At 43.0% G+C, this 14,501-nt stretch overlaps 1 protein-coding gene across 1 annotated transcript in view; it reads right to left on the minus strand.

The window, feature by feature from the left end:
- LOC109931915 (CD2-associated protein-like) overlaps positions 1–13,567 on the minus strand; it is a 99,779-nt gene extending 86,212 nt beyond the window's left edge. Inside the window, 2 exon segments of the mRNA XM_048612959.1 lie at positions 8,299–8,459; positions 13,471–13,567. Coding sequence (XP_048468916.1) covers positions 8,299–8,459; positions 13,471–13,474 — 165 coding nt within the window. The 5' untranslated portion in view covers positions 13,475–13,567.
- Positions 13,568–14,501: the final 934 nt, after the last annotated feature.

Genomic DNA, 14,501 nt, shown 5'->3' on the forward strand with positions numbered 1-14,501 from the left:
GTGTGTCTGTGTGTCTGTGTGTGTGTGTGTGTGTCTGTGTGTGTGTGCGCGTGTCTGTGTGTGTGCGTGTCTGTGTGTCTGTGTGTGTGTGTGTGTGCGTGTCTGTGTGTTTGTGTGTCTGTGTGTGTGTGTGTGTGTGTGTGTCTGTGTGTGTGTGTGTGTGTGCGTGTGCATGTGCGGTGTGCGTGTGTGTGTGTCTATGTGTGTGTGCATGTGTGTGCGTGCGTGTGTGTTTGTGTGTGTGTGTGCACGTGTGTGTGTGTGTGTGTGCATGTGTGTGTGTGTTTCTGTGTGTGTGTGCGTGTGCGTGTGTGTGTCTATGGGTGTGCGTGTGTGTGTGCGTGTGTGTGCATGTGTATGTCTATGTGTGTGTGTGTGAGTGTGTCTATGTGTGAGTGCGTGCACACGCATGGGCATTAAGTTGGGGCCAATCACACATAGCACGATCCAACTGAAAATCAAGCAGTCTGAGTTTGGAATTTATCAGTGCATGTGGTGTGGTGACAAAGCACCTGAAAACAGAAGGGTCACAAATTCACGTCTTATTGAAATATTGTGGCTGATCCACTAATCACTCACAGTGACACCACAGGCAGATCAGCCAAGTTCAGTCCCAGGCTGTTTGACTTCACGGGACAACAGCTAACAAGATGATGGTGTGCTCGAAGTGCCGAGAAGTAAGAAGCACAAATCTGAAGGAGGACTGATGTACGAAAAAGAGAGAGTGGATTTGTTAGAACTGTGTTCACTGGGGTTTAGAAGAATGAGGAGGTTCTCATAGAAACCTGTAAAATTCTACCAGGATGAGATAAGGTAAACATAGGGAGGGCATTCCTGATGAACGGGGAGTCCAGAACCAGGGGGTCACAGTCTAAGGATGTAGGGCAGGCCATTTAAACTGAGATGAGAAGAAATTTCTTCACCCAGAGAATGATGAAGCTGTGGAATTCTCAACCACTGAAAGCAGTTGAGACTAAAACATTGAATGTTTTCATGAAAGTGTTAGGTATGGTTCTTAAGGGTAAAGGGATCAAAGGATATGGGGGAAAAGCAGGAAGAGGGGATTGAGTTGAATGATCAGCCATGATCATATTGAATGGCAGAGCTGGCTCAAAGCCTTAAATGGCCTACACTTGCTCCTATTGTCTATATTTCTATGAAGGAGTTCAGAGCGGAACAGCAGCGTGAGACTGGGATGTAAACAAAACACAACCATTAGCTTCCCACAAGGGAACTTGTTGTTTGATGAATAGCTGCCTTTGATAAGTTTCGAGTTTATTTCTGGTCTAATAAGTGAAGACATTGTAGGGAGCCCCTGTCTTGTGGAGTGTGCATCCTGTAGTGTGTCAAAACTCCAGGATAGTTCTCCAGTGTGGAAAGCATTGCCAGCTGCAGCAGGTCAGGGTTCAAGCTTTCTCAGTTTGATCACAGTTAGTGCCATTTAGCCCGGACGGAATGCCTGAGAGCTACAGGGAATTTCAGAATGTGGCCAGGCTGCAGCAAAGGGTGTGTTGGCAGACAGAGAGAATGGGTGAGTGCCAGACAGAACAGAAGGCCCTAGCAGGCAGTGTAGGAGTCTCCTAAGGGCCTCTCACTCTCCAACCAGCTGAGCACACTGCTGAGAGCGATGGGGAATGCAGTTAATATCAGGCCTATGGCACCACAACTGGCTCAGCAATACAAGGGTCCGAAGAAGACTGGAAGAACATTAGTGACAGGGGATTGGATAGTTAGGGGAGCAGACAGATGTATCCATAGGCACAGATGTAAATGATTTCACTATGTTTGCCTCCTTTGTGATCATAAAGTTTATATGACCCACAGAAAAGGACAAGGAGTGATCAGGAGTAACAATATTTAAATGAAAGAGGGGCAATTTCAGAGGGGTAAGAACAGATCTGTAGGGCTCTTGTGTTAATATCCCTGTCTGTGAACTAGAGCATCTGGGTCCAAATCTTAGTTGCACTGGAAGTACGTCATTGTCTGCTCAAAAATCACAAGAGCTGATCTGTCCCAGGTAAATTGTAATGTAACAGTGGGCTGGCCTTTAAATAAGGTAAGGAATCATAGTCTGAGGTCCAGGAATGACAAGAGAGGTGGCTCACAGGATGATGCAGAAAATTGGTGCTTGTGATGGATGTCAGTTTAAGAATAATAAATTGAAATCCAGGCAAAGTTTAGAGAGGAAGGAGGCAAAGAGAGAGTATGAGGAGACCCTGGCAGTTAGCATGAAAGGGAATCTATAGGCATTCAAACAGTAAAAGAAAGGTTGGAGCTAATTAAGGACCTAAAACATATGGTATATCTGTCTTTACTGAAGAAGATGTTAGCAAAGTTGTGATACTGAATGGGTCAGAAATGAAGCAGAGGTCTTAAAAAGACTTCAAGTTGGTCATTTACCCAGATCTAAAGATATTGAGAGGTGTGAGGATAAAAACATTGGGTGGCACAGTGGCTCAGTGGTTAGCACTGCTGCCTCACAGCGCCAGGGACCCAGGTTCAATTCCAGCCTTGGGCGACGGTCTGTGTGGAGTTTGCACATTCTTCCTGTGTCTGTGTGGGTTTCCTCCGGGTGCTCTAGTTTCCTCCCACAGTCCAAAGATGTGCAGGCTTGGTAGATTGGCCATGCTAAATTGTCCATAGTGCCCAGGGATGCTTAGATTAGGTGGGTTAGACATGGGAAATACAGGGGTAGGGGAATGGGTCTGGGTGGGATGCTTTTCGGAGGGGCAGTGTGGACTTGTTGGGCCAAATGGCCTGTTTCCATACTGTAGGGATTCTATGATTTGCCATGATCTTACAATCATTCTCAGATACAAGGATGATGCCTGAGGACTATCAACTGAAAACATTAGTGATGGCCCATGAAAGAATAAAACCAGCAATGACAAACACTTCAACCTCAATGCTGGAAGAACCTACTTTAGGACAAAATTAGCAGGCACTGGGACAAACGTGGATTAATTAGGAATATTGGTCTAAAGTTGTTCAAGACAAATCATGTTTAACCAAAACACTTAGTTTAGTTTTGGTGAGGTAACAGGAAGAGTCAATCAAGATAATTGCACTGTATCACATAGTCTTACCAGGCCATAGGGCTGCTCACTCATCAAAGAGAGATGACTGGTGGGGATTTAACCTGAGGATCACCACACCTCAGGTGAAGGGAGATGTTGAGAATGAAAACCCTTCATGGTTACCTCAGCTGGTGTGGAACTGACGTGGTTGGCATCACTCTGTTTTATCCATCCAGCCAACTGAGCGAAACCAGCTCTCGTGAGGGCACTGGAGAAGATGTGGTGTAAACGGTCTTCCAATTGGTGTTTGTTCAAATGTCACATAACTGGCTTGTTGCATAGGCTGAAGTCAATGGAAGAGCAGGTACTAAGGCAGCATGGATATGATGTTGAAAGGCAGTGACAGGAAACCCAGAGAATTGGTGAACAATTTGTTTTTGAACCAGAGGAAGACATTCAGTGGAGTATCGCAAGGGTTAGAGCTTTTTGGTATATGTCAGTTATCCTTGATTTGTGCACACCGGGCACAGTTTTAAAATTTGCCAGTGGAACAAAACTTGGAAATACTTCAAACTTTGAGGAAGATGGTACTAAACGCCAAGGGAACCTAGGCCCAGCTGAGTGAATGGAAAGTAATGAACGTAGTTGAGCAGGTTGGGAAAGTGGTTAAAAAGACTCATAAGATCCTTCATTTTGTAAATACAGTCGTAGAGTTCAAAAGCAAGAAATATTATGTTAAGCTGTCTGTTTAAGTAAGATTGAATGTGCAACATTCTTTGCTACCCTAAAGATAAGAACATTTCTTACTAATTAGTTATTTCTCTTAAGTTTTTTCTAATCAATCAGTTATAACACTGCAAGTAGGTTTTAATTAAGATTCTTCAAGATAATCGTTGATATAGATTCCAAAGTGTTATAGAAAGATACCCAAAACATTAGAAAGGAAAGGTTAAAAACTAATTTGGAGTAATAGAGAGGGGCCTCCCTATCACTTATCAAGCAGAACAGTTAAGAGAGTTGGAATGGTGGGAAATCTCAAAGAAGACTCTGTTACAGTCGTGTACAAAATAGCAGACACAGTTGAGAGATAAAAGGTCACAAGTGACCATGGAGAGTTCAGTTTCCACCGTACCAAAAGGGCCCATTCACATCACAGCAGCAAGACTACTACTTGAATGATGTACTGGAAACCCAATCATATTTGAAGAACCCAGCACTAATTAACCAATAGTATATAAGGGGTGGGGGACCGGTGCGGCAGGAGTATGTGCCGCTATGTTAATGTTACAAGAAAAATATTTAAAAGGCAATGTAATTGTATTTAAAAATTAGAACATCATTGACTTTTCTTCCAATTTGAGCTAGAGATTAAGGGGGTGATTGGGCCCTCACATTGAGGCCAGATTCTGGGTAGTCCTGTATTGTACCAGTGAAATGCATGAATAAATTACCATGTGCCTCGAACTCTGTTGTCTCCTGAAAATTTATTACCTCCCTAAACTCATTGCAATACCAGCACAAACCTCAGCTGGAGGATTCCGTCCCATTGCAAACAGTGCACTTTAGGAAAGATGGGAATCAGAGAAAGTTTACAGCCCGGTAGAGGCCTTTTAGCCTTTTGTAAGCCTTAGAGAAGTATTTAAACCTTAAGAGAGGTTATTTACAAGAACAGAGCCATGAATGAGGAATTCCATTACATGGCTAAATCGGAGAATCTGGGTCTATTCGCCTTAGAGTAGAGAAGGTTGAGAGATGATTTGCTAGGGTTGTTGAAGGTCCATTGATGGAAGGGGTGAGAAAAAGAGGACACCAATATAAGTTAGCTGGTGAAAGAACCAACAGTGACACGAAGAGAAACTGCTCTTACACAGTAAATGTTTACTCTCTAGAATGTACTACCCAAGAGGTAGAGTCAATCTGGGTTTCAAAGGTATTTTCAGAATTGGCTGAAGAGAGGAAGATTTCCAGGGTTATGAACAAAGAGCTGCTGCTTGGGATTAGCTGATTTATTCTCCCAGAATGGACAGGAAAAATCAAACGTCTTCCTTCTGTGTGACATCAACAAAAGGAGGTGATTCACCTTTTCCAAAGATGTTCCACTGTTAAATTTGACCATGGTTGCTCTGTATTTGAACTCCTTTCTCCTGCATTAGTACTGTAATCCCCAATACCCTTGCTTACTGAAAATCTAGCCAGCTCAGTTTTGGACTTTTCAATTGTCCACTTCAATTGAGGAAACAATGGCCTAGTGGCATTATCACTTGAGTGTTAATCTAGAGACCCAGGTAATGTTCTGGGACCTGGGTTCAAATTCTACTACAGCAGATGGTGGAAATTCAATAAAAATCTGGAATTAAGAGTCTAATAATGATCATGAATCTATGGTCAATCTTTGAAACAAAACCCATCTGGTTCACTAATGTCCTTTAGGGAAGGAAACTGCCATCCTTACCTTGTCTGGCCTCAATGTGACTCCAGACCCAAAGCCCTCTGGGTAATTAGGGATGGGCAATAAATGCTGGCCTAGCCATCGATGGCCTCATCCTGTGAATGAATTATTTTTAAAAAAGCTTTAGATGAAGAGTATTCTGATTTCCCTTTGTGTTAAGGAGCAGTTACTGAAACACCTCGAAAGGCCTAAATATAATTTTAAGAATATTACCCTTGTCCTGGTCACTTCCTCAAGAGGAAATAATTTTCTTTTTGATCTGATCAAACCCTTTAATTACTATGGAATCTTATTTAGATTATACTTAATCTTCTATACTCAAGGGAGGATATGTCTAATTCATTAAAGCCGTCTTCAAAATTTAACTCTTTTAGTCTTGGTATCGTCTTGGTAAATCTGTGCTGCATCCACTCCAGTATGTCCTTCCTGAGGTACAGTAGCCAGAAGGTGAACGCAGTGTTCCTGAAGGGGTCTAACCGGAATGGGAACAAACTTCAAGCTTGCTGTAAATCAGCCATCTTGGCATGTAGGCCACAGATGGAGCAGTGGAGCCAATGGAACTCCTCAAATAAGACAAGGCTCAGATTGTTTGACTGGGGAGAGAGACTCTGTTTCAGGCCCTGATCAGGCACAGGTGTTACCTTCAGGAGGATCCCTCCCTGTGGGTTCCTGGGACAAGCCACCTCCCAGCTGAAGCAGTCTGGTCCAGCCAGGATACCATACAGCCAGGTGTGGGATGGATGGTTGTAGAATCACACACACCTTTCCTCAACACTAGCTGTTGCATTTCACGCCTGACCTAATCTGAGAGATGGGTGACAAATGAGTGGGTGAGGGAGTAGGGTAATAGATGGGTGAGGGGGGTAGGAGAGTGAGAGAGTAGATGGCAGGTGGGTGAGGGGTTTGGTGTAGTAGGTGGGTGAGGGAATATGTTGATGAGGGGTTGGGGGGCAGGCAGGCATGAGGTTATGTAGAATTTATAAGGAGGAACTGTCTCCATTGGCAGGAAGGTCAGTATACTAAAAAATACAATGTTATGGTGAATGACACAAAAACTGGAGTGAACCCACTCCCGACCCGAAGCGTTAGCTTTCCTGCTCCTCTGATGCTGCCTGGCCTGCTGTGTTCATCCAGATCCACACTGACTCCAGCGTCGGCAGTTCTTACTAGCTCTGAGTGAAACCGAAAGAATTTTTTTTAACTCAGCATTTTGTTATGATTTGGAATGTGCTGTCTCAAGATTAAAGAATAACTTGCAAATGGAGAATTCAAGAAATAGCAAGAATGGGAGAAGTTGACCACATCTCCATCGACAGCATCTTCTTATCCCAAAGCTCTACCGGACAGAGGGCAACACAGCAGATGCATGGGCACACCACTGCCACCTCCAAGGTCCTCTCCAACACACAACTATCTTCCCTTAGAAATTTGTCATCGTTCCTTCACTGTCACTGGGTCAAAATCCTGGATTTCCATCCCTAACAGCATTGTGGGTCTACCCACAGCACATGGACTGCAGCGGTTCAAGAAGGCAGCTCACCCCCACCTTCACCTGGGTATTTTGGGATGGACAATAAGTGCAGCATTGCATATATCCCATGAGCAAATAAATAAAGTATTCCTTGCTTTGGGAAAAGAGCAGAGGAGTGACATGCATTCGATAGCTCTTTAAAAGAGCCAGCATGGTGCAATGAGCAGAATGGCCTCCTTTGCTGCTCTGGGATTCTATTACAAACCACCAGCAAATAATATTTAATGGTTTCTAATCATCTTCCTTGCTCTTATAGCCAGGGTATTCAATAGTTCAATCTTTAATTGTGTGATTCCTTGTCCATCTACAAGCTAATTTAATGAAATTGGTTACGGTCCAACATTAACTAAGCTTGGTATTCTGAATCCGACAAAGATATGGAAGTCTACCTTCAAATATGTCACAGTTCAGGGGACATTAGGAAGGATTTACTGTGATCCTGAACCTTAACTGACCAGCTTTGCCCCAGGTCTAAGTCTTGACCATCAGCAAGAGCAGTTGTTGTAGAACAGTCTACAATGCGTTAAGAAGCCGACATTGGTCCTGGTACCTGCTCTGAATTCCTGTCAACTGCCCGCTCCAAGAGGTACATTTACACCTGTGTGTGGAATTCTGTGTCACAGACACAGTTAAGTAGCTTGCCTGGGGTCACATGTCCACTTGCGTGGAGGGCTCATTGACCACTCACTGGGGACTAGCATCTCAAAGCAGTCAGCCCCTTCAGACAAGAGGGGAGGAGGTCACAGGTCAATAGAAAAAGTGACAGTTCAAAAGACACTTACAATTCAAAGGTGTCAAGTTTTATTCAAGCCATCTTTAGATTTAGATTCTTCCTTTCAGAGAATGAGCCTGTTTTCCAGAATATTCTCTTCGAATTGATTTTTTTCTCAGTTAAATCGAGAACTATTTGGGTTTTTGTAATATCTACATATTTGGCCAACTCAAACCTAGATGATGCAATCCAAGATTTTAGCTTCTGAAAAAAGGGTTTTGTTGGACTTGACATAATATCCCCCAATGCTACCAGACCTGCTTGGTTTCTCCAGCACTTTCTATTTTCAATTCAGATTCCTGGCATTCCACGAAGGTTAGTTTTCACTTTAGTTTTGACATTTGTTTGTTTGCCCCGATATCAGAGATATGTTTCTAGCCAACTTGTTCAGGAATGTTATTACACATCTCTGACGAAGGTTGGAACTTGAACCCAGGCCTCCTAGCTCAGGATCAAAAGCACTCACCACTCCCTACATCACGTTCAGGCCCCAGCCGCTGTTTCATTTATTCTTTGGAGTATCACGTACCTTGACGAATATCCTTGGGAACCGGCCCCTTCTCCCATTCAGCTCTCCTTCCCACCAGCCGTCTTCATCTGTGCGCTTGGAATTCTTTATGATGTCCCCAACCTCGAGACTCAGCTCATCATACTGCTGGCTCTGAAAGCTATTCACAGCGATCATTTCCACTAAGGGCGACAAAACAGGAACAGGAGCAGTTAGGAAGAGAACAAATGCAGAAAGCTGGTGACTGAGCACATGAGCCTCAATGGTCATTAGATCAACCTGCACCCTGAGTGCAACTTTGCACAGCATCACTCTTATAATCCATCCTACCATCAGCGGAAACAATCTCCACTCAGTTACTTCATTAAAACTCTTCCTAATCTTCATCAGCCCCATTAAAACCTGGGAAATTTCTCAACAACCAAGTCTTACCAATTTTTATAGATGCACCAGTATCTGGATGCATCACAGCTTGGTATGGCAACTGCTCTACCCAAGACTGAAAGAATCTACAGAGAGTTGTGAACAGAGCCCAGTCCATCCCACAAACCAACCTTCCTTCCATTGGCTCCGTCTACACCTCCCGCTGTCTCAGGAAAGCAGCCAACATAATCAAAGACCCCACCCCAGTTATACTCTCTACCACCCTCTTCCATTGGGCAGAAGACACAAAAGTTTAAAAACAAGTACCAATAGATTCATGAACAGTATCTTCCCCGCTGTTATCAGACTTATGAACAGATCCCTCAAATGTTAATGTTGATCTTTCTCTGCAGCTGTAATGCTGTATTCTGCATTCTGTTCTATTACCCTGACATACTTATGTAAGGAATGATTTGTCTGGTTAGCACACAATACAACTCTTTTCACCATATCTTGGTACATGGGACAATCATAAATCAAAATCAAAATCAAAAATCAGATCAAATCCAACTAACAAGATTGGGGTGACTGACACAGTCCCCATCAGTCACCTACCTTCTGATTCTTTTTATAATTTTATAACATGTAATTATGTTGGTCAGTCATTGTAACCCCCATCCAACCTTTCGAATGTTTCCTAACAGGAAAATATAGACAAGAGGAGGCCATTTAGCCCTCCAAGCACGTTCTCTTGTTTAGTTTGATCACAGCTGCTCTGTATCTTAACTTCATCTACCTGCTTTGATTCCAAAGTCTTGTCAAAGAAAATTCTAACAATTTCTATTTTTACATTTTCAATTGGTCTCACAGCCTCAAGAGGTTTTGTGGTGATTGAATTTTGCAGATTTCCATTAGGCCTTTGGGTAAAGTTGTGCTTCCTGACCACTCCTCTACACTTACCAACTCCCACTCCCAACAACTTTGCTTTGATTCCAAGAGTAACAGGCAGGTACATGAATAAGAGATAGTAGTTCACCTGCACATCTGCTAATGTAGTATATTGTATCCGCTGTTCCAGACGTGGCCTCCTCTACATCGGGGAAACCAAGTGGAGGCTTGGGGACCGCTTTGCGGAACACCTACGCTTGGTTCGTGACAAATGACTGCACCTCCCAGTCGCGAACCATTTCAACTACCCCTCCCATTCCTTAGATGACATGTCCACCCTGGGCCTCCTGCAGTGCCACAACGATGCCGCCCAAAGGTTGCAGGAACAGCACCTCATATTCTGCTTGGGAACCCTGCAGCCCAATGGTATCAATGTGGACTTCACAAGCTTCAAAATCTCCCCTCCCCCTACCGCATCCCAAAACCAGCCCAGCTCGTCCCCGCCTCCCTAACCTGTCCTTCCTCCCACCTATCCCCTCCTCCCACCTCAAGCCCCACCCCCATTTCCTACCTACTAGCCTCATCCCGCCCCTTTGGCCTGTCCGTCCTCCCTGGACTGACCGATCCCCTCCCTAACTCCCCACCTACACTCACCTTTACTGGCTCCATCCCCGCCTCTTTGATGTGTCTGTCTCCTCTCCACCTATCTTCTCCTCTATCCGTCTTCTATCCGCCTCCCCCTCTCTCCCTATTTATTTCAGAACCCCCTTCCCCTCCCCCATTTCTGAAGAAAGGTCTAGGCCTGAAACGTCAGCCTTCCTGCTCCTCTGATGCTGCTTGGCCTGCTGTGTTCATCCAGCTCTACACCTTGTTATCTCAGGTACATGAATAAGAAAGGTTTAGAGGGATATGGGTCACACACAGGCAAATGGGGCTGGTTCAGTCCGACAAACATGGTCGGCTTGGACAAGTTGAGCCAAAGGGCCTGTTTCCTTGCTCCATGACTCTATGACATGGCACCTGATCTAAGAATTTCCACAAAAGGAAATCATTTCTCTTGATCTCATCTATCAAATCCTTTAATCATGTTAAATATCTCAAGGATATCTCTGCTGAATCTTCCACAAACAATACAAGAAACACAAGACTGATGTAGCTCTTTTAGTGAATGCAATATTCTGGTAATGATATACAAGACCCCATCTGAAACCACTACCTCTCTTCCAGTTGGAACTGATCGAAATAATCTAAGTGGGATCTGATCAAACTTTATAGTGCTTAGATGTCATTCCCTATCTCCCCTTTTCATTCCAGCTGCTTGAAATACAGGCCAACAATAAATGTCAGCAATTTGTTTTTATATCTGTTCACTAGCTTTCTGTGACTGCTGTTCATCCACAGTTGATACTATCTCATCATTTAGAAAAGGTTCTGAGCTTTTCTGGGTCCATAAGTGGCCAAATTCATATTTTGCCCATTTACTTTCACACAAACCTATAAAACAGGATCAGGAGTATGTCATTCTGCCCCTCAAGCCTTCTCCGCCATCCAATAAGATCGCAGCTGACCTGTATGTGTTTAGAATTCTACGTTTGCATCTAAGCCCATAACCTTGGATTCTCTTGTCAAACAACAATCTATCTTAATCATTTTTGTAAATTCCAGGTTCTTGCCAATATTGTATGCCAGGCAACCCTACCTTATTATTGTCAAAAGGTTTAGTCTTACAGCTCTCTATTCCTTCAGCAAATTCGTTCAGAAGTATAATGAAACACTGAGTACACATCTCTGGCTGTATCTTGCCAATCTGAGGAGTTACCCACTCTGCAACTTTGGTTACTCTTCTGAAACATGTTGTCTCCAATTCCACATACTGTCATTTTTGTTAACAGTTTCTGTTCATTTGCACTTCTTACTTTATTGTCCATAAGGAAAATTCCAAGTGGAATTTCATTTCGTTTACATTGCTTGCTTGTTAAAAATGTTTACACGACTGTAGAAAAACAAAACTAATCTATCACAGAAATCAAACTCTAATTAAATATGTATTGAAACTGTTCCATCAGAATTTGAATAATCAATTAGTGAGTGGCCCCTGAGTACACATCCTCATCCAGAGCTACAATTCCTATTAATGCTCTCACAGAGATAGATTGAAATGTATAACTGATTTATCCTGCATCTGAGGGATATTCTCTTCCTTAAATGCATCCAAAAGTAACAGTGATACACGAAGAATAAAAATAAAACTTGTTATTCATGATTCTCTTTACGTTAGTCAGAATTCTTTGAGATGAGATTTTATCAAGATAGGTCAGCCTATTAAACACCCTTCTTGCCTGGTTTAGTCATAGAGTCATACAACATGGAAACAGACCGTTCGGTTCAAATAATCCATGCTGACCACGTTTCCCAATTAATCTTGTCCCATTTTCCTGCACTTGGCCCACATCCCTCCAAATCTTTCCTATTCAAGTCCTTGTCCAGATGTCCTTTAAATGTTGTAGCTGTACCTGCATCCTCTGGCAGTTCATTGTTACTCACAAATCACTCTCAGTGTAAAAAAATTGTCCCTCATGTCCTTTTAAAATCTTTCTCCTCTCACCTTAAAAATGTGACCTTTGGTTTTTGAACTCTCCCACCCTAGGGAAAAGACACTTGTCATTCACCTTATCTATGCCCCTCATCATTTTATAAACTGCACTAAGGTCACCCCTCAACCTCCTAAGCTCCAGTGAAAAATGTCCAAGTATTTCCAGTCTATTTTTATACCTCAAGCCCTCGATTCCTGCAACATCCTGATAAATCTTTTCTGAACCCTCTCCAGCTTACTAATATCCTTCTGATAACTGGGTGCCCAGAATTAGACACAGTGTTCCAGAAGAGGCCTCAGCAATGTCCTGTACAACCTCAACCTGATATCCCAACTCCTATACTCAAAGATCTGAGCAATGAAGGCAAGCGTGCTAAACAACTTCTTAACCATACTGTCTACCTGTGATGCAAACTTCAAAGAATTATGTACCTGAACATTATTTTAAATAATCATCTCTGTACAGTTCTCCTATAACACAATAGTTGCGTTCTTTGTGCGACCTCGCACTATAGAAAATCATGTTATAGGGAAGTTGCTATAAAAAGTCACTATACCTGTACAGCAGAAAGTTTGCATTATCCAAACAGTATCCACTATTCATCAATCGTGTTATGAAACACACATTATAGCAGAACTAACTGTATCCCAAAAGGCGATTCTGCACTCTTTAGACATTTGTAGCAGGCAAGATGTTCGAAAAGGATGGAACTAAGGTGGAACTTTAAATGAAAGCTTTCTGGAAGTTCCTACGTAACATTGAGAGACACTGCCCTACAGCACGTTAGTTATCTCCACACAAAAAAATACTCAGCTAGTCTCATGAGACATTATTTTACTGTTTACAAATACAAACAGACTCTCTGATCAGTTCATATTCATCCAGTCCCTCTTATCCTTAATAACAAGTGCTCATAGGTCACTGTAGGGGCAAACAACTTGTCCTAGATACTTTCTGTACATAGATGTAACCTAGCTCAGACAGTTCCCCCTCCAAACGATTCAGCTCACATTGTCCATCCACAGGGATTGCATCTAATCCTTGCATTATATTGAACAGCACAACCTAACCTCCACAAACTCGAACCTCTTTAAGTCTGGTAAACCAGGGCATTTAGTATCTATTGAATAACCAGTGAAGCCAATACACACCAAAAATTATTTGAACAGTTTACAATTTTCCACCACAAAAGAATTGATAAAGTAACGTACTAGTAACCAGATTGGAGTTTAATGTGTACATGGTAATGACGTTACAGCAGCACAAACCAGGAATTGTTTTACTGTAACCCCACTAGAACAGAATAGCTGAAATAGATAGTGCAGTCATTAAACTGAATGGCTCATACCCATGCTTGCTGCTCTGCGATACACTTCCACTGGGCCAGCTGAGGAACAACTTCAAAGCAGCACATTTAAAAGTGCACAACTCAAAATCGAGGCGAGCATTTAAGGCGGGCTCCAGAGGTGTCTGTATTCTTAAAACCACCAAGTAACTGTGAGTCAGAATGTGCCTGGGGGAGGGCAGGCACCCACACAAACAGGTAGGACAGGTTTGGGGAGGCTATGTTAAAGCTTAAGAAAAGAAACATTTCCTGATAGAAGATGAGATAACAAGGGTCTAGGCCCGAAACGTCAGCCTCTCTGCTCCTATGACGCTGCTTGGCCTGCTGTGTTCATCCAGCCCTGCACCTTGTTGTCACTGGATGAACACATCCAGCTCTTGTTATCTCGGATTCTCCAGCATCTGCAGTTCCTACAATCTCTGAAACCATTTCCTGATAGAAAGCTGCTTTGCAAAACTGGAAAGCCGAGGGAGAAAAAATGTAATAATGATTCAGAAGAGAAAAAAAACCTTGCTTTTATGATCTTTCGATTATGCCAAAGTGCTACAGCCAATGAAGCACTTCTTGAAATATTGTCCCCACTAATTCGGGAGATGAGACAGCCATTTCTCTACACAGCAAGATCCCACACTATGAGAGTAATGACCAGAGATTTATTTTAATGATGCTAAGCTGAGGGGTAAATAAATAGTCCCAGAAGGCTGCTCTCTCATTAAAGAGAGAGAGAAAAAACTGGCAGTTATTTTACCTGAGGGTCACCTGACCTCAAGCAGGGGACAAGGTGGGACCTCATGGTGACCACAGGCATTATGGGAATTGAACCTGCACTATTGGCATCAGTCTGCATCAGAAAACCAGCTGTCCAGCCAACTGAGCTAACCAATGACCTTGATGGGTGAGAAAAGATTGGCTGCTTTTCTTCAAAATGGTGTATTGGGGTCTTTAAACATCAATCAGTAAAGCAGAGATAGTAGGAACTGCAGATGCTGGAGAATCTGAGATAACAAGGTGTAGAGCTGGATGAACACAGCAGG

The sequence above is a fragment of the Rhincodon typus genome, chromosome 27 (assembly GCF_021869965.1).
Source record: "Rhincodon typus isolate 14 chromosome 27, sRhiTyp1.1, whole genome shotgun sequence".
Classification (NCBI taxonomy): domain Eukaryota; kingdom Metazoa; phylum Chordata; class Chondrichthyes; order Orectolobiformes; family Rhincodontidae; genus Rhincodon; species Rhincodon typus.